The 21212-nt window shown below is 39.6% G+C and overlaps 1 protein-coding gene across 4 annotated transcripts in view; it reads left to right on the forward strand.

Moving 5' to 3' along the window:
• Positions 1-21212, forward strand: part of CDK14 (cyclin dependent kinase 14) — a 516637-nt gene that overhangs the window by 54979 nt on the left and 440446 nt on the right. Inside the window, exon 1 of one of the 4 annotated variants that reach the window (XM_085050692.1) lies at positions 11125-11267. The exons of 2 other annotated variants lie outside the window; for them this stretch is intronic. Coding sequence is in view for 1 of the 2 variants with exons in the window: in XM_085050691.1 (XP_084906817.1) it covers positions 11453-11527 (75 nt within the window). In the remaining variant the exon portion in view is untranslated. Of the gene's footprint in view, positions 1-11124; positions 11268-11372; positions 11528-21212 lie in introns of those variants that run through there. One more of the 4 variants, XM_085050691.1, reaches the window with a different exon arrangement.

Below are 21212 nucleotides of genomic sequence, written 5' to 3' on the forward strand. Positions count from 1 at the left end.
ACCAAGTAGGGCAACACAACCCAAGGGGCCTCAACACATGAATTGGTTTTGTGCTGCTGGTACTAACCCTCAGAGAAATTGGGAAAGGTGGTGTCCGCCTTCCCAAACTTGTGAAAACTGTGATAAAACCAATTAGCCATCTGTGCATGTATTGTAATTGGTGGTTTGTGCTGTATTGGGTAGCTAAAGAACAACCAGCCTTTTGTGTGTTTATCTCTCAACATACTGGTTGCACCGAGGTTAATGAGACTCCCCAGGAATATAAACACCTCTGGTGTAAGTGTAGAGTATGAGATGTGTATTTTTATTGCAACATTTCAAATAGAAACTGTTTATTTTGGAAGTGTCAGATATGCGTTTGGCATATGAAATTCAAAGGCAGCCATAAGACATTTTAAAGTGATCTTTTGGGTTTTTTTTCCTATTACTGTGGCTTCAGTGGAATCTTTGAATTCTTCTTGTCTGAATTTTTATTGCTGTTTCTGCTTATTTCTGCTGTAATTGTTTCTGCTAGTACTGTCTTTTTACATTTTAAATTATTTCCACAACCTTTTTTGAGGACAGACAGATATTCTATTAGACATATAAACCCCTAAATATTATAAGCTCTAAAAGCATTTAAGGATATTTTTCAGTCATTTTTGTTAAAATTTTGTCAGCCAGGAGCCATAATTTTATGCTGAAGTACCTTATGCATAAGGGTTCTCCCACTTCTGTTGCGAATCATACCTCAAAAGAGATGTTCTGCAGCATTTACATTTCTGAGGCCTTAAAACATTTCCTCAGTTAACTTTAGGTTGCAGTTTGTCCTTGAAACGCTCTAGGGGAATCATAATTTATATGTTTTGATACTTCTTCTGTTCTAGACCTCTTTTCCCACTTACCATTCATAATTAAATGCACTATTGGTTTTTATGGTAAAACTTTTGTTTTGCTCCTGATGCTGTAAGGGGTTTTGTGAAAAAAAAATTGCTTCTCTGTCTATTAAGCATCTAGTAGAGTGAAGACCTATTTTAATAACTAAGCTGCTAGGCCAATGCTAATTTTATTTTTAAGTATCAATAAGGCATCTTACTATTTGGAAGAACAGCAGAATAATCAAATATCAGTGACTCTGCTTCATACAAGAAGTTTCTAAGAAAGTGTGTTCACTGCTACATGGTTTTGTCCACTAACCATATAGCTCATGTTGTCTCATTTTCAAGAATTTTTTGTTCTTTTCTAGAGAAAAAGGTCAGATTTCTCTTAAGAAAAGATCTGAAACAATACATTGTTATTATTTTAACTGCATTTAGATAGTCATGGGACATCTTAGATTGTGACAATTTTTGCTTTAAGGGGATTTGACTTTGTGCTATGGTACAGTAAGAATTTTTTTCATAGTAATCTTCTGCTAAATCAGTCAGAAATTAAATATACTACCAGGTTTAATTTTTTCCCACTGAAGTTTAGTGTGTCCATGCACACAAGAGAGAGTTGGTGGACACTGCAGGGAGGCTGCTCTTGATCATCTTTGAAAGGTCATGATAATCAGTCCAAGAGACTGGAGGAAAGCAAATGTCATCCAGACCTTTGGAAGGGGCGACAAGGAGGATGCAGGGAACTCCCAGCCAGTCAGCCTTACCTCAGTGCCCAGAAAGGTGATGAGCCTCTCCTGTTGGAGGCCATCTCTGTCCACATTTCTCTCACTGTTTGGAAGCACATCTCTCCACTCCCCAAAACTACAGATAGCTCTCATGAAAAGCTAAACGTTCAGTATTTTGTAGAGTTTTTGGGTTGAAACGTTGTGCTCTAAATCCTGTGGTGGTGATTTAAGTGGAAGAAGACATCTATTCTCAACTTTCAACCTGTTAGTTCTATGGAATCATTCACTTGTTTTGTCATAAACCTTAATTTTTCTCTTCCCGCATATAATGGATTCTTCATCTTGATACAAGAGAGATAGATATAAACTAGATAAATGAATCAATATATTTTTTCCATGTCATTTAACCAAAAGAAGTTACAATTGAATTTTTTAGCCTGAAACGGCATGTTTCCTTTAAAATGTCCTTCCAAGAAATTAATAAAAATCTGAAACAAAGTAAGGAAAATTCTTTCCCCCCTCTGAAATCAGTATTTTGCTCCTTTTAAAATTATTAAAACTTTAGGGGCCTCATGAATTTTTTTATAGGCCACATATTTGCTCTTGAATAAATCTCTTGATGTATAAATCTGTCCCAGCCCTTTGTAGCCACTGTGCTCCATCACATGAAAATCCATGTTCTTCTACTTAATAAGATCGTAGGGCAATAGGGAGTCTATTTTAGAACATGCTGTAATGGGCTTCTGCTCTAGAAGTATGGAAAGAGATGGTCTGGGGAGGGAAAAAACCGCTTAGGTGAAATATTCTGTGAGGATGGGTGCTCTGTGAACATTTAAGCTGCAGTAGCTGTACTACAACTAACTGTATTTTGTAGAGGTATTTTTAATAGTATGTGTAAGAGGCTTTTTTTTCCTTGTCCCTTCTGAAGTTTTTTATCTTCAGGAGCTCACTCCTCCTGAGATGCTTTCTATTTCTCACCTAAGAAATCCTGGGAAAATAGATAAGCTGCTCAACATGCATTAAAGCTTTATCAGCTTCTGGACTGAAGTGCCCTTCAGTGAGAATGCCCAGGTGAATGCAACCCTCTTGTCTGAATTACTGAGATAAAAGAGGACAAGAAAAGCAGTCTGCAAAGGGGTAGTGACCCAGACGGTAAAGGGTTTTATAGGTCAAAACCAACCCTTTGTATTTAACCAAAGAACAGATAAATATTAGTGCAATACCTGCACTTCTGGTGCTTGTTTCCTGTGAGCACTTGACTCAGCATTGCATCAGTCTGAGCTTTGACTCACCTTTTTGCTGATCATCATTCTGTGCCAATTTAATTAGTAAAGAACAAAAGTATGGGTGACTGCAGTGAAACCCTTGTCCGTCAGGTAGTGCAGCCTTCTAGACAAATAGAGCTGGAAGGAGGGGAGATGATTCTCACAGCTGCTCCTCATATTTTATAATGAGAATCAACAATATTCTTAAATCAGATGTTATTTGAGTGTTTCTATTTAGTTTGTCAGCCACTTGTTTAATCTCGTGTCATGCCACCATCTAACCTAGTGTTTTGCTATCATCAGATTTTCCAGTCATTGTGATTTGTGTGATGGTTTTACATCTGTCACATGTGCTGTGTATGCCATGCAGAACTGGTAAAATACTCATTTTTGAGATTTAGAGGTGAATGGCAACTAATCCTCCAGGTAGGAGACAAAGACATGGAAGAGGCATAAAAAACTGATGCATTAAAAAAAGTTATTTAGTTGAGTTGCCCAAGGATTCTGCAATATAGACTGTTTGGATGATGAAATGATAAGGGAATTTCATACTAGTATGTATGAACCAATGCATATGAAGAACTTAGATATGCATGTGTAACGGTGAATCTAAACAAACTACATTGTTCTGGATAAGAATTGTAGGGTCATTGAATGACAGTGTGAAGATAATGATTACATGTTAAGCAGTACTCTAAAAAATAGGCAAACCTTCAGAAAAAAATAGGAAAAGAAAGAACAAAATCGTAGCTGCCATGAGATTGTTGCAGAAATACTGTTTTTATAAATATATTAAATATTAAGCCTCATTATGCAGTCCATGTTCTTCCTGTGCAGGGACCCCAGAGCTGGAGGCAGTGTTCCAGATGGGATCTCACAGAGCAGAGCAGAGGTGCAGAATCCCCTCCCTGGCCCTGCTGCCCACAGTGCTCTGGATGCAGCCCAGGACACATTTGGCTCTCTGAGCTGTGAGTGCACATGGCTGGGTCATGTCCAGCCTCTCACCCACCAGCATCCCAAAGTCCACCTGGGCAGGGCTGCTCTCAATCGCCTCATCCCCCAGCCTGTGTGGATACGAGGGGTTACTCCAGCCCAGATGCAGCACTTGCACTTGGTCTTGTTAAACTGCATGACATTCCCATGGGCCACTTCTCAAGCTTGTCCAGGTCCCTCTGGATGGCATCCCGTCTCTCAGGAGAGCCATCAGCACCATGCAGCTTGGTGTCATCAGCAGATTTGCTGAGGCTACACTTGATCCCTTCATCTGTGTCACTAGTGAAGGTATTAAATAACACTGGTCCCAATAAGGACCCAAACCCAAAGCCTTTCATATGAGTATTGCAAAGTGAAAATGAAGGGAGGCTGAAATCCAGTGCTTTCCAAGAAGACAAGAATTTTGGTGGATGACATATTTCAATTTGAGAAAGAAATGAAGGTGAGCTCATCATTTTGTGTTAAGTTTTAATTCATTTATAGAAAGCTTTCTTCTCCTAGCTAAAATTCTGTGGATGACTTTGAAATAGGGTATCACTGAGCTTTGTCCTTTTATGAGATCTGCTGTAGCAATATATGTTACTCAAAATGAAACATTTTCAGGGATTCATCCCTGGGATTTATACTGGTAGATATTAAAAAGCTATTGTTAATCCTTTATAGCTCTCCCTAAAGAAAAACTCTGTAAACTCTGTCTCTTGTATTCATTATTAAAATTCATATCACAGAAATATTATTATCCTTTCCTGGTTAGCTTTTTTTATTTATTGGATTTTGGATTGCAAACATGAGTATTGTTAGCTAAGTGGGTGTCCTGCGTTACAGCAGCTCTGTGAGGAAGTCCTGAAGAACCTCCCCAGATTGTGGATTATAAAAGGAAAAATTGTGGAATAAAAAGAGCTGGTAAAGAAAGCATGGGAGGCTTATAGTCAAGGGTTGAAGAAGTGCCCCAATTCCATACCCCGGTGGCTTTTGCTGTCCAGGCTGGACGAGAAAGTCGGGCAGTTGACTAGAGCAAGAGCCATCTTGGAAAAGTCTTGCCTGAAGAATCCAAAGAATCTCAACCAGAAGATCACTGGTTGGAGTCTGTGTGGTTTTCAGCTGTGCTGAAAAACATTGCAAACACTCTGATGGCCAAGGCACTGCGAGAGTGCCCCAACTCGGGAATCCTCTGGTCAGAGGCAATTTCCCTTGAAGCGCGGCTGCAATGAAAGACCAAGAGTGTGGATGCTCTCAAGAAGTGTGAACATGACCCACATATCCTGCTGGCTGTGGCCAAGCTGTCCTGGAGGGAGGGTAAAATAACCAAGGCCAGATAGTGGTTCCACTGGAAGGTGAAGATAGACTCTGACCTGGGGGATGCCTGGGCCTTCTTTTACAAATTTGAGCTCCAACATGGTGCAAAGGAACAAAAAGAAGAGGTGAGGAAGCACTGTGAGAATGCCAAACCTCACCACAGAGAGAGCTCTGGTGTGATGTCTCCAAGGACACAGAGAATTGGCAGAAAAAGATTGGTCAGATTCTTGTGCTTCTGGCAGTCAATCTTAAAAATACCTTCCAGAGTGTGCTGGCTGCAGCTGCCTGAGTGGTCCCTGTAGGATTTACCTGTTCACGGTGCATTTGCTGTTACAGCGGCATGGATTTTGGAAGACAGGAGATGGATGGTGACAGGATAGTGCTTTCTCCCAAAAGGAAAACTGTTCCTGCTGCTGCTGCCACTCTCCTTGCTGCCTCTTGCAGACCAGCTCTGGTCCTGCCTCAGTCCCACTTTGGTCTCTCCTTGCTGCCACCACACTGGACAGATCCGGAGCAGAAACCAAACTTCCACAAGAGGACCAGACCTTCCACAGGACCACTGCTTTCAACAAGACTGCAACCATCACTTCAACAGCACTGCAACCACCGCTTAATCGGACTGTGACCACTGCCCTGATAACAGGGAGACAGGTCGTGCTTTGGCTTTGTAAGTTGAGGCCAGTTTTTCTGTATCATTGCATTTATTGTAATCTTTCTACAAATTGTAACTCCAACCTGAAATCTTTCTCAAGGTTATTTGTGTGGGGTTAATTTCTCCCGCTGGTTTACTTTCAAACCAGTACAGTGGGGTTTCTTTATGTGTCCATCATGGTAGATAGGTTAGTTTAATTAAAGCTACTGCACTAAGTCATCTTGCCAGTTGTTATCATCTTCCAATCACAGAGCATATGCTTGAATTTTACACTCTTTGAGTTCTCTTTGGTGTTTTTTAACCATTACTGACTGAGATGTTGATTTAAATGTCTTTTTTCCTAAGTATTCTAGGTTGTGGTGGTATTAATATATTAATTATATTAATGCATTAATAATATTGAGACTAAGATTATGTATATATACAGGTACATCGTAAGTCATGGGAATTACGGTGCATATTTTGCCTAGAATTTTATTTATGTGTTGGAAAGATTCCTTTATTTCAGTAGAGAAATGTAAATAATGTTGACAACACATGTAATTGTATGACTGAGAATTAATGATGCTGCTATCAGCTACTGTCTTGCAAGTTGGGGATGAGGAACTTTGGTGAATTTTGCCTGAAACTTGGTATAGGCTTCATATTCTTTCCAAATAGACTTTGCACTTCTTTTCAGTGCAATTTTAATGTATTATTAAAAGCATGAATACAGTACTAGCTCAGAATTCTGTCTGTGTGTAATAGTTGTGATTGTTTTTGCAAGCATGAATGAGAGAGAACTATTTATTTGTTTCTGTATAGCAAGACATACCTTGTTTTTGCAGGATGAGATGTGCTGGAGTCTCATTTTGGACCTAGCTGGGTGCCCACTGCCAGTGAGGAAAGCCCACAAACCTGCTTTCTTGAAAGTTCCATGTTTTGATCAAGTTCTACACTTGGTATCTGTGTATATTAACTGCTGATCATGCTGCAGATCTGATTGCCTCTGGCCTTTGGGTGTGTTTTCTTTAAGTACTTTTAGCTAATAAGCAGAGGTTAACATGATTCTTTAGAATGGTGCTTGTTCAATACCTTAAACTATGACCTTAAAACAAAGAAGAAAAAAGTGAGGCTTGGGAAATAATATTTGACTTTCCTACAAGGAAATCCTAAATCAAGATAAAATACCAAGTTTAATAGATACACTGCACCCATACGTTGTAGTCTGAATTATTTTATTTATATACAGTATTTTCTATGTTGCCGTTGTTCCCTTTGAGTTTGCAGTTTCAATATTCTTTGTAATGCAAACTGTACCTGCAACCAGTCCCTAAACCCACAAAATCTCCTTTTTGGTCTTAAAAGCTGCAAAACTAATCAGCACTATGTTGCCTTGCATTTTGTTTCAGAGTGACTTTTTAAGTGAAGTTCCACCATACCAGATGATGCAACTGCTATAGTTCAAATATTGGTATTGCAAATCATTCTAACAGCATATTATACTTGAAATAACTTGTCATGCATTCCAATGTGCAGTATTATTCACTGCTTCACTTGCCATCTTAAGATAAAAGTTACTTTCTTCACATTCAATACGTTTGTATCACTGCTGGATTGTTTTATTAAGGTCATGTCTGCTTGTACTCCATGTATTCTAACTCAAACCAAACCCAAACTTCTCAGTTTAGGGAAAGGGGGTCATATTTTACATAACCTATGATAGCAAGGACCTGTACTGGACTCTGACAGGTATCCCATCCAGCTGTCAATTTCTGAACACAACTTCTTAAGCATCTTGTTAAATAATTTCTTCATGAATATTATCAGTGGCTTGTGAAATGGCTTGCTAGATGTCCAAATGACTTTGACAAGTGAGTAAATTTTCAAAAGTGTTTATTTTTTCCTTGTATATTCAGTCTGCAGTTGTCAAAATGGAAAGGTTTGTGTTGAGAAGAAGTGGCTCTTCTTAGGCATGCAGTTCTTTCTGGGGAGAAAATGGGTTGATATGGATATATAAACTTTTACTAGTTACTACATTTGGTTATTACTTCTTGGAGAGGAGGGAAGTGTTAGCTGCCTTTCTCCCTTGCTTCCTGTCTTCCCTCCTCTCAGATGACTCAATGAAGACTAATGAAAATATGAAAATTTTAAGTGTAGCAATTTGCTATTATCTTGGAAAGCTCCAAAGACACCTCTTTATATGTGAAGAACTGTTCCCAAGTGCCACACAGCATTTTGCAGTCTGCCCTGGGATGAAAGTGTTGGCAGCACTTAAAGTACTGATAATGTGAAGCTTGTGTTTGCAGCTGGCTTCCATGGAGAGTTTTAAAATCTGAATCTAACTCCATAATTATTTGACTATTTTTATTTTTAGTTATTGTATTGATACTTTTTTTTAGGTCAGGTACTCTCCCACCCCCTTGAGAAACAAACCAGTCCCATGCTACAGAGGTCTTTGTGTGTTCCATCAATTCCTTTTGTAATTCTAGATAGCCTTTGCCTTCCAGCCAGGTTTCCCAATCCTCTCTGTGGTACCATGGGCAGCAGCAGAGCACATATTTGTGCTCCAGCCAAGTTATGTTCAACCACAGTCTGCAAATGGGGTTGGGAGTAGGGCAAGGGATGGGGCTAGCACAAGAGAAGGAGGGGGATAAGAATAGTAGGGAGTCAAGCAAAAATGCTGAGAAGGCTGCATGGATGAACAAAGACTTCCTAACAAGACTCAAATGTAAAAAGGAATTATATAGCAGTTGGAATGGGGAACAAATAATCAGGAAGGAATTTAGATATGTCTTCCAAGAATGCAGTTACAAAAGCCAAAGCCCAATTGGAATTGGATCTTTTGAGGAAGGTCAAAGACAAAGGCAACAAGAAGGGCTTTAATGAAATAAATGAAACTTTTTTTCAATAGAGTAAAAATAATTAACTTCTAAATATGGGATATTTCTGTGAGTAATATGTCACTACAGAGACGCCCTGCAGATAGAGATTTAGACAAATTACGATACCTGGGCAATAACCAACCATATGAAATTTAACAAGGGTGGGTGCCAGATTTTACGCCTGGAATGGGTCAGTAAAGTATGGAAAAACTGGAGAATGACTGGAAAGCAGCCCTGCAGAAAGGGACATGGGGTCATTGGTGAGTTGAACATGAGTCAGCAGTGCCCTGGCAGTCAGGAGGGCCAACCTTGTCCTGGGGGCATCAGGCACAGCATCACAGCCGGGCAAGGGAGGGGATTGTCCTGCTCTGCTCTGCACTGGGGTGGCCTCACCTTGAGTGTTGGGGGCAGAGGACACTGGAACAGCTCCCCAGGGAAGTGGTCACAGCACCAAGCCTGACAGAGTTCAAGAAGCATTTGGACAACACTTTCAGACACATGGTGCGATTCTTGGGGATGGTCCTGTGCAGGGTCAGGAGTTGGACTTCAGTGATCCTTGTGGATCCCTTCCAACTCATTCTGTGGTTCTATAACTTTGTAGTCTGTTTGGCTTTTTTTCAGTCTCTGTCCCTTGGCCCGAAACCTTGTTTGCCTCTGGAATGCAGTTCCCTGTTTCTCTGGCTTGCCTTCCTTGCCTTCTGTGTTTCCTTTTCCCAGGTCTGTCCACCACTTTTCCCTTAACATGGTGCCTGTCTTTTGGCACATATTGGTCTCTGCAGATGCTTACTCACACTTACTATCTCTTTTTTTTTTCCTGAGCATTCTTCTGTCCTCAGCCAAATTTGATGTTGTCAGAATAAGGTCAAGAAATGTAAATATTTTGAAAGTATTTTCTCATAAAATTTCCACTGGAAGCTCTTTTTCAGGTTTTCTTCTGAGCCTCACACTTGAGAGAGAGTAAAGGAAAATTTTTTTCAAGAGAGTGGAAGTCATGTTTTTTCAGGAGATGTGAAGAATTCTATCTGCTTAGAAACCAAGTTCAGAAACGGAGAAGTTTGATTATGCCCCTGTGACTAGGGCAGGGAAATAGATGAGGGGAAAAGATAACAATTGCTAGGTCATTTTGGAAGCATCTTATAGAATTTGCTTATGCCATTCAAGTTTTATGTGTCACTGGAGCCACTGATCTAGGTTCAGCTGTGAGCCTGGAGCTGAGAACTGTGTCAACACGTGTAAGTCTTGGTCACTATGGTGGGACTTGAGCAAAAGAGTTGAGTGACACTTTCTTCAAAGTGGGACTGTACAGGGGAGCCCATTTCCAATAGTTTTGTGATGAGGGTCACTGGAGCTGCCTGGGGCGTGACCCAGGGCTGTGTTTTGCCTGCTAGTTCATTGTACCTCATCATTATATAAATATGAACAATATTTCAGGGTGTTGAAGATGTCATCTCAGCTGATCTGTACTCTTCTCCTCCTGAAGGTTTTGCTGATGTACATGTTACTATTCCCTGTCCTGGTCAGTCACAGCACTGCACACAGTCTGCCCAGTGCTCCCCCAACCCCAGGAGGTTTCTGGGGAGCCAGGAGACATCTGAAGCACAGACCAGCAGGGGTTGCTGTAGGAGAAGGAGATGGAGAAGATGCGCTGCCTCCTTTTTGGAGAAGCCCTCCCTGAGGGTTTGCCAGGGTTTTCTCCTGCTGCCCTCTTTTCTCTCCTGCCTCACTCAAGCTTGCTTGGGCCGAGTAGTGTATTCCCAGCACGAAGTAGGTGTCTATTGCTTACTCACAGCTTTGTGTATTTTGTGCGTTCATAAATTAAATACTAAGTTTCATCCCTAAAATGCTGAAACTAAGTTCAGAATTCATATTCTGACTCAATCAATTTTAAATGCTTTTTAATATTTATTGTTTATGTAAAAGTGGATGGTGGTATTCATAGTGCTTTTTTCCCACAGATTGCCCATAGATTATTGCTATAATGTCATTTTGTCACTCCAGAACTTTCTGATATCTTTCAGGACTGGGACAGAATTGAATTGGGAATGATTAGTTTCATCCTTTGATTGAATGTTGAGTCTTTTTCCTTAATTCCTGTAAAATCACCATTAGCTATTTTGGCTGCAGTCCTGCGTTGGGTTGAGGCAGTGCTACACTGTAAATCAATATCTTTTCAAAAAGACTGCTGTAAATTGCCTCGATAGCATATGCATGGTTACTTTGGCTGCAATGCTGCTGCAGAGCCTGGATACTCTGCCTTTCTGGGAACTCCACAGGCAAGTCCATCATATATTTTAAAAAAAATCTATTTAGAAACATCATAGTATTGCTGTTGAAATTTAGACAGAGAAATACTGTACCCTCAGTGCTCATCTGTACCTTTTATATTCTACTCCACTGGGATTACCCTGTCTTGAGGGATTTCTTTGTTTGCTGCTTTAGATTTCCCCCTTTCTTAGCTGTAGTACAGCCGTACCATTTCAGCTTGCTAGTGCAGAAAGATGTTGTGAATTCAGTTGCTGAATGAGCCCGGCCTGACTGCAAACACTAACATTGCTAGAGAGATGCCAAAGAGTTGCAGGTGAATCTGACCTGATCTGGGCAACAGCAAAACGGTAAGATGGGGCTTGTTTAAATCTCTGGGATTAATTGGGTGCTGGGGTTTCCTGTTTCAACCTGAAGCCTAGTTATCACATGCTTCCAACTTGAGCAGGATTCATTCTGTGCATGTCAGGGTGGGTTTTCTCGGGAATGCTTAACATCCAGGCAGAGGGAGGCGGTGGGAAGCCGGGAACGCCACATGAGACCTCTCGGCAGCCACCCTGGTGAGATTCCCCAGCAGTACTGCCTGCGGTTTGTAAATACCAGGGAAAAGGTAGGGGAAGCTTAAAAGCGATGCTTTTCTCGGTACAGCTTTGTATCTCTCTCTCTCTCTGGCAGCCTTATTTATAATTGTATTAAGAGGATAGTATGGGCAATTTTTTCCGATACATGCTTGGCTGAACGCCCTCTGGGATGAGTGAGTGAAGGACGTGATCAGCCACTTTTTCATCTCTAACAAGTCTGTGCATCTTGCTAGATCTGAATAATGTCTATAACAGTTACAGATTTGCTGGGTGGTAGAAGATAAAATTAAAATGATCCTTTATAAATACATACTATATCATGGATGTCAGAATATTTTTTTGCCTTGTTAACCTCTGTCATGATTTTATTTCTCTTGCATGCTGTCTTTATTTAATATAACAAAAAGTGAGGTAGTCTTTTTAGGCAGTCGTTCTTGAATGCTTATGTAGGAGTGTGTTGACAGCGGTTTGGATCTTAGAGGAATATTTCAACATATGAAAGCTTAGAGCAGCAGCATGTTCAGGGAAAGAGAGGAGGAAAAGAGCAGCAGTTACCATTAGTACAAGACAGAAAAATTAAAATGTAGCCATAGAATGGAATTATTTGAATGATTTCTGATGACTTAACTGACAGCTAGTGTGTTTCAGTTGTAGATCAAGCCATAGAAAACTTACTCAACAGAAATCCAGGGGAACTGAGCAAAAAATAGTATTTCACCATATGTTCTACTATTTAAAGGAAATAAACTGTGGTAGTAATGGTAGTGATGAGAGATGGTTTTCGCTATTACTAGTTAAGGACAGAAGCAAAGGAGATTTTTTTCTGGAGGAGCATGCTTATCTTTATGCAGCATGTGAATTATACTCTAAGAAGAGATCAGTTGTATATCAATGTGGGATCAAATAACTAGTTTGACAGGGATTCATGTTTGCTTTTTCTGTACTTGCCAATTAAAGGGTTCTTCTTCTTTGTCACCGTATATGATTAAAGGGTAAAGATTCAGTCCTACATCAATTATTTTCCAAAGGTCTCATTATTATTTTGCTCGAGTTCTTTTCTTAAAAGATGCTATGTGTACTGCAATGTAAGTGATGTGAGGTGGTCAGTTTCACGCTATGTACAACCTTAATTTACATAGTTTTTTCTTAGAAAGTAGAGATGCTTTTTTTTTTTTTTTGAGAATTACCCAGAATGTTTCTGTGGCAAGAGATATTTCAGTTGTATTATTTTTTAATTATTTTTATGGAAGTTTTCCTTTGCTTATACTGTCATGCCTATTAATAAATTGCAAACCATTGTTTAATGCATAGAAGTCACCCAGCCACTTGTGTTTGCCCTCATATTGTACAAGGAATGGAAGTCCAGGCATGTGGGACTTTTTTTAAAGCAAATTTTAAGCTGCATTTTTCTCTCAGTTTTATCTTTTCATATATATGTGAAATTTGTTGCTTCCATCATCTTTCTACCTCCAAGTGGTTTTTTCTTCCCAAGTCTAAAGCCATCACCTCTACCTTGCTGTGTTACTACTGTCTCTAGAGTTCTCCCATTTTAGTTTTCTGAGCTTAAATACTGTTTTGGAAATACAGACCCCAAATTAACTAGCTGGAAAAATTAACTTAAAATGTGGAAAATGTGCCCAAAAGTTAGGAACACAGACGGGAAAGGGAAGAAATTTGTAGTTTAATAGGCAGTTATTGCCAAGTGCTCTATGAAGATAAAGATCTTTTGGTGAATCAATTCTGCAGTGAGGCTGGGGTCTGTCACAGCACGAGATGAGGGCTCACCTGAGGAGTGAGTGCTTGCAGTAGTCTCTTTCATGTCCCGGACTCCAGGCGGAAAGAGCTTCAAGGAGTTGTACAACTCATCTTAATGCAAGGTTGGCCAGCCATTGAGGTCCTATAGCAAAAATGTTCACCTATATATGTATACATTTTTTTTTTTAGTTATTTTGCTGTGTAAATCTTACACAAAACTAGTCCCTAAAATCTCTAAAACCAAACCTGTCCCAATGCTTTTGGATATTTTCCCATCACACTGTAAGCACTCGTGGGTTGTTTGGAGAGTTCTGTTTGTCTCGGGCAGGCAGTTCTTGTTTCTCCCAGAGCCCCTGCAGATGAGAGCATGGACAGAGCCGTGAAGGGGCTGTGATTAGGCTGAAGAGCAAGTGTGCCTGGCTGGTCCCACAGGACAGCTGCCACAGGCTGCTCTGCAGGGCTCCAGCTGTGGAGGGAACGGGGTAAGGGATTATTTTATTTTTTAAGGGAAATCCTTGCACAGTGCTGGCTTCCGTTTGCCCCTGCAGATTTCAGCAGCTGCCCTGGGTGGGTGTTTGGGGTCAGCAGGAGTTTGCTGGGGTGAGAGTGTGTGTGAGTGCTCAGCCTGGGGCAGGAGAGAATTTGGGCTGTCATGTATGGCAACTTCTGTATAAATGTGAGTGCAGGTGTGCCCCTTAAAGGTCACAGGAGCTGCTGAGCAGATCCAGACAGCTCTGTCTGTTGGGGTTATTCCCCTTTGAAGTCCCAGAAAGGCAAAAATACTCAGCTGTCAGGCAGTGCTATACATGGTTTGTAAATTGGATTTGATAATACTAGTGTTAAAATGTTCCTAAGTGTTTCAGGTATTGATACAATGATAATTACAGTTTACAATCACTGTTGAAATGAATAAGAGTATCCTATCAAATATTAACTGAAACAACAGAGAGGCTGGGCGATATCAGTTCTCCAAAGCCTGTTTCTGAACTAAAGGAATAGCTGGTGTTCTTAGTTTGGGAAGAGCAGGTTAATTACTATTTTCTGAACTTGAGTTCCCTTAGGTAAGACCATATTGGCTTCCAGCATCTTTAATTAAGTTTTTCTTCTGCTACTGTGTTAGGAAGGTACATGAATGTACTGGTGATGTTAAGAACCTGACCCTTAAGGACTTTATTTTTCTTAATACTCCTATTATAATGTTCATGTCAGCACAAGTTCTCCCAAGGGCAACTCCATCAGTCCTTAAGTGCTCCTTCCACCTACACTGTGACTTCTGGGTTTTGGTATAGCTCAGTAAATACCTTTCTGTGACTGCTTTTTGCTTTTGAGATAAGGATATTATATGTTGTCACAGTTATTGATTATATGCATCTCTTTGATGTGTGGCATATTTTTCACTGATATCTTTCATTCCACTCCCTGATAGAAGCCTACTTATATTTCTAGGTTTAGCAATTTGGCAAAAGCAAGTAGTGAATTAGTAATTTAATATAGTACTGAATATTGAATTCAGGGGGGTGATTTTGTATTACAAAATTTTTGAATCAGCCCAGTAAACACATAATTTTGCCTTTATAGCAAAATACAAAGTAGTATTTGTACCACTTTGTAGTAACTTCTGGGCTTTCTCTCTATTGCTGGTGAAGTGATCTTGTTATTTTGTTTATCATATTCCTGGGTGGATGGGCTTCTCTGAAGTTGCTGTATCAGTTCTGGACTGGCCTGAGGAGGACACAGAATTGTACAGTTTTATCTGTTAGTAGTCTTTGGTTTGGGGTGCTAGTCAGAAATGGTGTGGAAAGAGTGAGTAGAGATTTTTCTTTTATTTTGCAAAAATTTTTAGAAGGTTTTTTTGGAATTTGTGTATGTTAATTCTAGAGTTGAACTTGCTATCTCATCCTGCTGACTAGATCTGCTGCAGCTTCTGACTGAAAACTAACTTAATAAATTCAGCTAGATGTTATATAAATGTAAAATAACCTAAGGTAGTGACAAATACCATATCAGAAAGCTTTGGATCCAGTCTGTATCATTCTATCCAGGAAATTGAATAGAATTTATGTCAGTTATATTTCAGTTTTGCTGTGTTGGATGTTTGTAATTTAATATTAAATTGTGTACAACATACCTGAAGAGGAAAATACCAAATGTCGCCAAGTGAGCAGTGAGGAAATAAAATGACTAGGAAAAGGCATAATGTCCATTTGTATATTGTGAAAGCTCAGCTTCACTTAATTCATTTCTGATGCTTTTCAGTCTAGAGGCTTAGCATGTTTGAATATGTCCTTCTCCAGTTTATTAAATCTTTGTGTAAATACACAGAAAATATATTTAAACCATTAGAGAATATGTGCAAAATAGGTTTGCCCAGACCTTCCTGTAAATAGTGGGGGTTTTAATGAACAAATGGGTTCTGTTAAATATTGGTTATAGAAATTTTATTTTAATGTAACCCAGAAGAGTTATCTTGAAAAGTTCTACAGTTTAATGGTGGGGTGGTTGATTTTGCTGCTGCCCAGGAAAGTGTTGATACTAGCCCCCTAACTTTCAGGTTGGCAAGGAATTTTCTGTATTTGGCAAAGTAGTCCAGATACATGAAATCTTATAATTATAAAAAGTGATTTTACTGCTTGTAGGCAGCTGTGCAGGGAAAGCCATGCAAAATATCTACAATCACTCTCAGTTTTATGACAATTTCTTCATGAGAAGCTTCATGTACTGTAAGGTAGGAAGACTTCTCACACTGATGTTCTAATGATAGATGTGATTTTTGACCAACTTGATTCTTAGAATTTGTTGCTTGTTGAAGGTGATTCATGATGAACTCACAGCTTTGAAGGTGCAAATTGCCACCAACTGTAGAAGGCTTGGCTGCTTTGTACTGTTACAGCTTTTTCTTTAGAATTCATTTGAGCACAGTCATAAGTCTACTACAGCACATGTTTTGGCTTGAACACATCAAAGAAGCAGCAGTGATTTTCACTTCTCTGTTGAAATGCATAGTTGGTTTTGTCTCTTTTTTTTTTAAAATGAGCACTATCTCTATGCTGTTCATACAATACTCATATAAAATTGTAGTTGTCCCTCTTACAATGAGCTCTTCTCAGTATCAGTTTGAAACCTCTCCATTTTAAGTTTTATACATCTTGGCAAGAAAAGATATACTGGGGTGTTCTTCATATTCTAAATAACTTTAGATGCTATAATTTTCAATTATGCTTCTGACTAAACTGAATTGTGGGATATGGCATGTTTTCCAGTGTAGCACATAATGTACTGAGAAGCAAGTTTCATTATCCTCTCTTACACCATTTTGCTTTGAAAGTTACTGTGCTGCTGCAAGTCTGACAAACCTGCAGTAGCTGCTAGAAAATTCCTTTGAGACTTTTCATTCAAGTTTTATATAATTCTGTAACCAGGTCTTTTGTCTGAGGGGAAAAAAAACAGAAAGAACAAGTTAAAAAAAAGAGAAATCAGGTGTGTATGAGATCCAAACACAGGTGAGGACTTTTCATTTAATTATTTGTGAAACTGGGCTTGTCATCCTCATCTGAACTCTCAAACTTCCATGAAAGAAAGCAATGGCAGAAAGGTCATGGATGGCTGTTATTGAGATTTCTGGGAGACTGAATTGAAATGTAGGTTATTCAGCTCTTGGAAGATTACTCACACAAGAGAATAATGACAAAGTTGAAGCTGTTTTTCTGCCTCTACCTTTATACTGTGCTGATTTGATAGAGGATACTTTGTCAAATTCAGTGGTTTGGAAGATAATATGTAGAGGAGCAGGTCTAGAAACACACAGAGAGCTTGTCTTTCCTTGTGACATTGATCTGCCTTGGAGTCTGCATTTCTCAACCTGTAGGGTTGTTGGCCTCAGGGATGAAGCAACTAAGAGCAGGAGAGATTTCTTTCTTGGTGCTAGAATGAAACTTTGAAATGCATTAGCAGAATGAAGCAAACAACTCTCGTTACCTAGTTTATCCTCTGGCTTTTGCTAAAGGTAGTTAAAAAGGAAAAGAAAGGAAAGAAGAAAAATGAAGAAAACAAGGAAAGGAATGAAGTAAGTAAAATTTTGTGTGGTTTTTTTAATGATGGAAATGGTCTGAAGGAAAAAGAGCCAAACTAATTTACCATTGTAGTCTTGAATTATTTCTTGCAAAGCACATTTAAAGCATGTGCTGAAGCTAATGTGAGAGTGGCATGATTTGTAAATGACCATGCAACATGCATGCTGGTTCAGTAATGAAGGTTGTCATCAGACCAGACAGAAGATGGTTGCAAAACCTTTCCACCTGCAAATGCATATATTTCACAAATATGGTTACATGACCTGTTCCCTTCCTCTCCAGTGCTTATATGAAGAGCATATATGTTAAAGGTTTTGAGTGTTTGATGTTAAGTCCTATACTGTCAGTTGCATGACCAGATCTGACCAACAGCAGTGTTTTTGTTGCAGACACTGCTTGTAAGAGGACAAATTTTTTTTGTTTGAGTCAGAAGTACTTGGTGATAACTTTGAAAGAATCAAGAGGCTTGCTAGGGATAGGCAAAGGAGCCTAAAGGAACTGGGTAGACCCCATTTTCGAGGCATGGAGTTGTTTACGATTTATTTTCTTTAAAAACCTTACTGACAGCCTCAGAATCTAGCAAGAATAGGCATTTTGTTGTCAAGTCTCTCAAGATTTCTCACACTTGAACATGGCAGTGGGAAGACTTACTGCATTTATGGATGTGCCTTTGATAACTTCATGATCAGGGGGAGTTTTGGAGGATAGAATAAAATTATAAACCTGTAAACTCAGAAAGACTTAATATACTGTTAGCACAAAACTACTAATAATGCACTTATGGAAAGAAGACTATAAACTTGCACTGGCACATGTAGCCATCTGTTGGAGCAGGAGGCTGATATGGAAAAGGGATTGAAAATATTTTTTTAATCTTTATTTTTAAATCCTGTTCATATGGTTACAGAGGAGGATAGACAACAGATACAAGTGGGTAACTAAGTAAAAGAGTATAGAAACCACCTGTCACAATTTCTTAGGAGAGTGTTTATGTTCAGACACTTTCTCCACTGCTCTTCTGGTTACCAAGGCATCCTTGGCTTGTGCCTAGCACTGGAAGCTTCTTCTCTCACACTGACACCTCTGCTGATCCTCAACTGTGCCCCCCTGCTTGGTTATTTGGAGGAATAGTCCTCCTACCTTTGGATGCAGCAGGTCTGGAACCAGGTTAGTGGAAGCAGCAGCCTGGTTGCAATTCCAGGGAAGGCTTGCATGGCATACTGCATTACATACCACTGTGACAAATGTGAGCTCTGTGCAAGTAAAGGGAAGACTTTATTTGCCATGCTTTTTTACTAACACAGTTACTGTATTTTGGGACATCAGCACAGAAATAGAGCAAAACGCCCCTTTAGATCAGCTCAGTTGAGTTTCTGTCTCTTTTCATGAATGTTAGAGGCTGTCAGAACTTCAGTGTGACCTTTATTTGAGACCCTGTCCTTAGGTGACTCCTCCTGACGTCTGTTGTCACAGAACAGGGTTTTGCTTTGAGGACATATGTAGGTTTTTATAGACCTAAAATCTAATACAGACTCTCTTCAAAACTGGACCCTTTTTCTCTGCAAGGAGAGGAACATCAACTTTAATGGACTGGAAATTCACTTTTCTGAAGTTAGGCTGTGCTACAAACAGAAAAAAAATTAAAGTTTTAGAAATGCTCAGCTTTGCCTTACCATGTTGAGGGGGCCTAAAATAATTTTCAATAATTCCTGATCTCAGGATAGTTCTTGATTCAGGAATGGTGCTAATATTTAGGTATCAAGTTAGCAGAAAAAAATATGTACTATACTGCAGCTCTTGGTGTGTTGGTGGTGAAAGGAAAAAATTGTGTAACCAATTTTAACTTCTAGTATAAAATGTTATTTTACTTGATGCAGGTGTTTGATCTTTTCAGATTTTTATGAAAGTGCAATTCCCACCCCAGGTCTGATCAGTTGGTCTTTCTGTGAGGGTGACTATTTTCTCACTTGGCAATTCAGCACAGACATTTAATCTGCTCATTGAGTTCAGTGTTTCAGACAAACACAGAGAATTAATGTCAGAGCTTCTAGTTCAAAAATTCTCCCATCTGGCACTTCAGTGACCTTTTTATATTCGCCTTCTTCCATATGACAAAGACAGTTGGTTTAACATCAGCTTTGACTTTGGAAATAAAATGACCATTTTGGGCGAGTGCCTTTGAGATGGGCTGTGGGAGGTGTATGAGTAAGTCTGTGGTAGGTACAGCAAGGAGCACACCATATCCCCAGATACCACTTCCAGTCTCTCAGCTCTGTTTTCAGTTGCATTTGCTAGTCGATAGCTAGCATTGCTAGCAATCTCTGTATCCAATTAAAGTTAAATAAATATTACCCAAGAATATGAATTATAGCTCTTGGACACAGAGAGAGGCCATCAGGACAGGAAAAGAAGTGTCTTATTTTACAACCATTTCTTCCTTGCATCTTCCTTCCTGTCCACCCCGCCCTGCCTTTTTTTTCCCCCCTATCTTACTCAAGTTCTCTTTCTGCTTCTTTTAGCTCTGCCCATCAAATGTTCAAACCAAAGGGCTGGAGTAGGTGGTTAGAAGGAGGGGTGAGTGTGTTCAAGGACCTCTTTCAAACATGAGCCTGATTGCACTGGTAGCTCCGGTATGAGCTGGCTGGTGATGTCGTGCAGCATTACATGCTCTACTTCCCCTTTCACAATTTTATTCACTCCCTTATCTCATGTTCTTCATGGATCTTTTCCCATAATGTGGAGTTCTCACCGACTGAGCTCTCTTCTCAACCTGTGCATGTTTCTGCTTGTGAGTGCAGCAGTGATTTGCTGACCCTCTCTTGGGGAGGATGGAGAGTGCTACCAGCTGGGCCAAGAAGAAGCAGGCAAGACTTTTGTCTAAAATGAGAAAGAGCCTCCCTACTCCTTTATTCTGCAAAAAGAATGAATCTGCAGATAGCTGCATTTTTATTTTGAACAAAGCTGCTTATAATACTCCAGGAACATTCCCAAACTGTGTTTTATAAGTAGCAAATGTCAAATTCCAGGGATGCCAGAATCTGCAGATGACTTGTGTTCTCAATTGCCATGGTACCAAAGCATGATAGAAAATAACATGCTTATAAAAGGTAATAAAAACTGGTATCCAGATAGGATTTTTCCAGTGAAAATTAATGGCAGACTTCCATTCTAAGCAATTCAGCAGTTAAATCAGTAGTCAACTATATATTTTTTTCTTTCTACATCTCTCAGATGAATGCAAGTCCTAAGTCTTATTGTCTGTAAAAATGAGATTGTTGCACTACTTCCAGTGGGCTTTGGCTCTACAAATTATAATTTATATCTTCATAACGTTTCACTTAAAAAAGCCCAAGTGCTTTACAAACCTAATTTGTGCTCCCAGTCTCTGCTTGTGATAGGGGTAGGATCACTGTTGTGAACAGAAAAATGGAATTGTGGAGAGGTTAAGCGACTTCCTTACCTCACATCACTCAGTAATTTTTTCCCCCTCAGTGCATGCTAGACTTTGGGTTTCCCTGTATCTGGTCCTTTCATTCTACATCTCCTCGAATGGTGCAAATGGGAGGAATTCAGATATTTCCTTCATATTTTTCAGTAGACGTTTTGGAGGTCCACTCTGGTATTAACCCAACCAGTCATTTTCCCCCCAGATTTACACAGTGTCAGTGACTGAGAGAAAACAGTAGATGGTTGGCAATTTTTTTGACATTTTACATAAGTCCATAGCCACCAGATGACCAAAGTAAACATTTGTAGGATATTTAATGTAGGAATTAAAACCCAGATATAATGCATCTTCCTGAAAGATGTGATGAGCTTCAGAGGAGGGTCTCTTTATGCTGTACAAGCATTTTAAAATCTTCTGTGTGGTAGGATGTCTGGCCTGTTC

This window comes from Lichenostomus cassidix, chromosome 2, assembly GCF_008360975.1.
Source record: "Lichenostomus cassidix isolate B80296 chromosome 2, HeHo_3.0, whole genome shotgun sequence".
NCBI classification, from domain to species: domain Eukaryota; kingdom Metazoa; phylum Chordata; class Aves; order Passeriformes; family Meliphagidae; genus Lichenostomus; species Lichenostomus cassidix.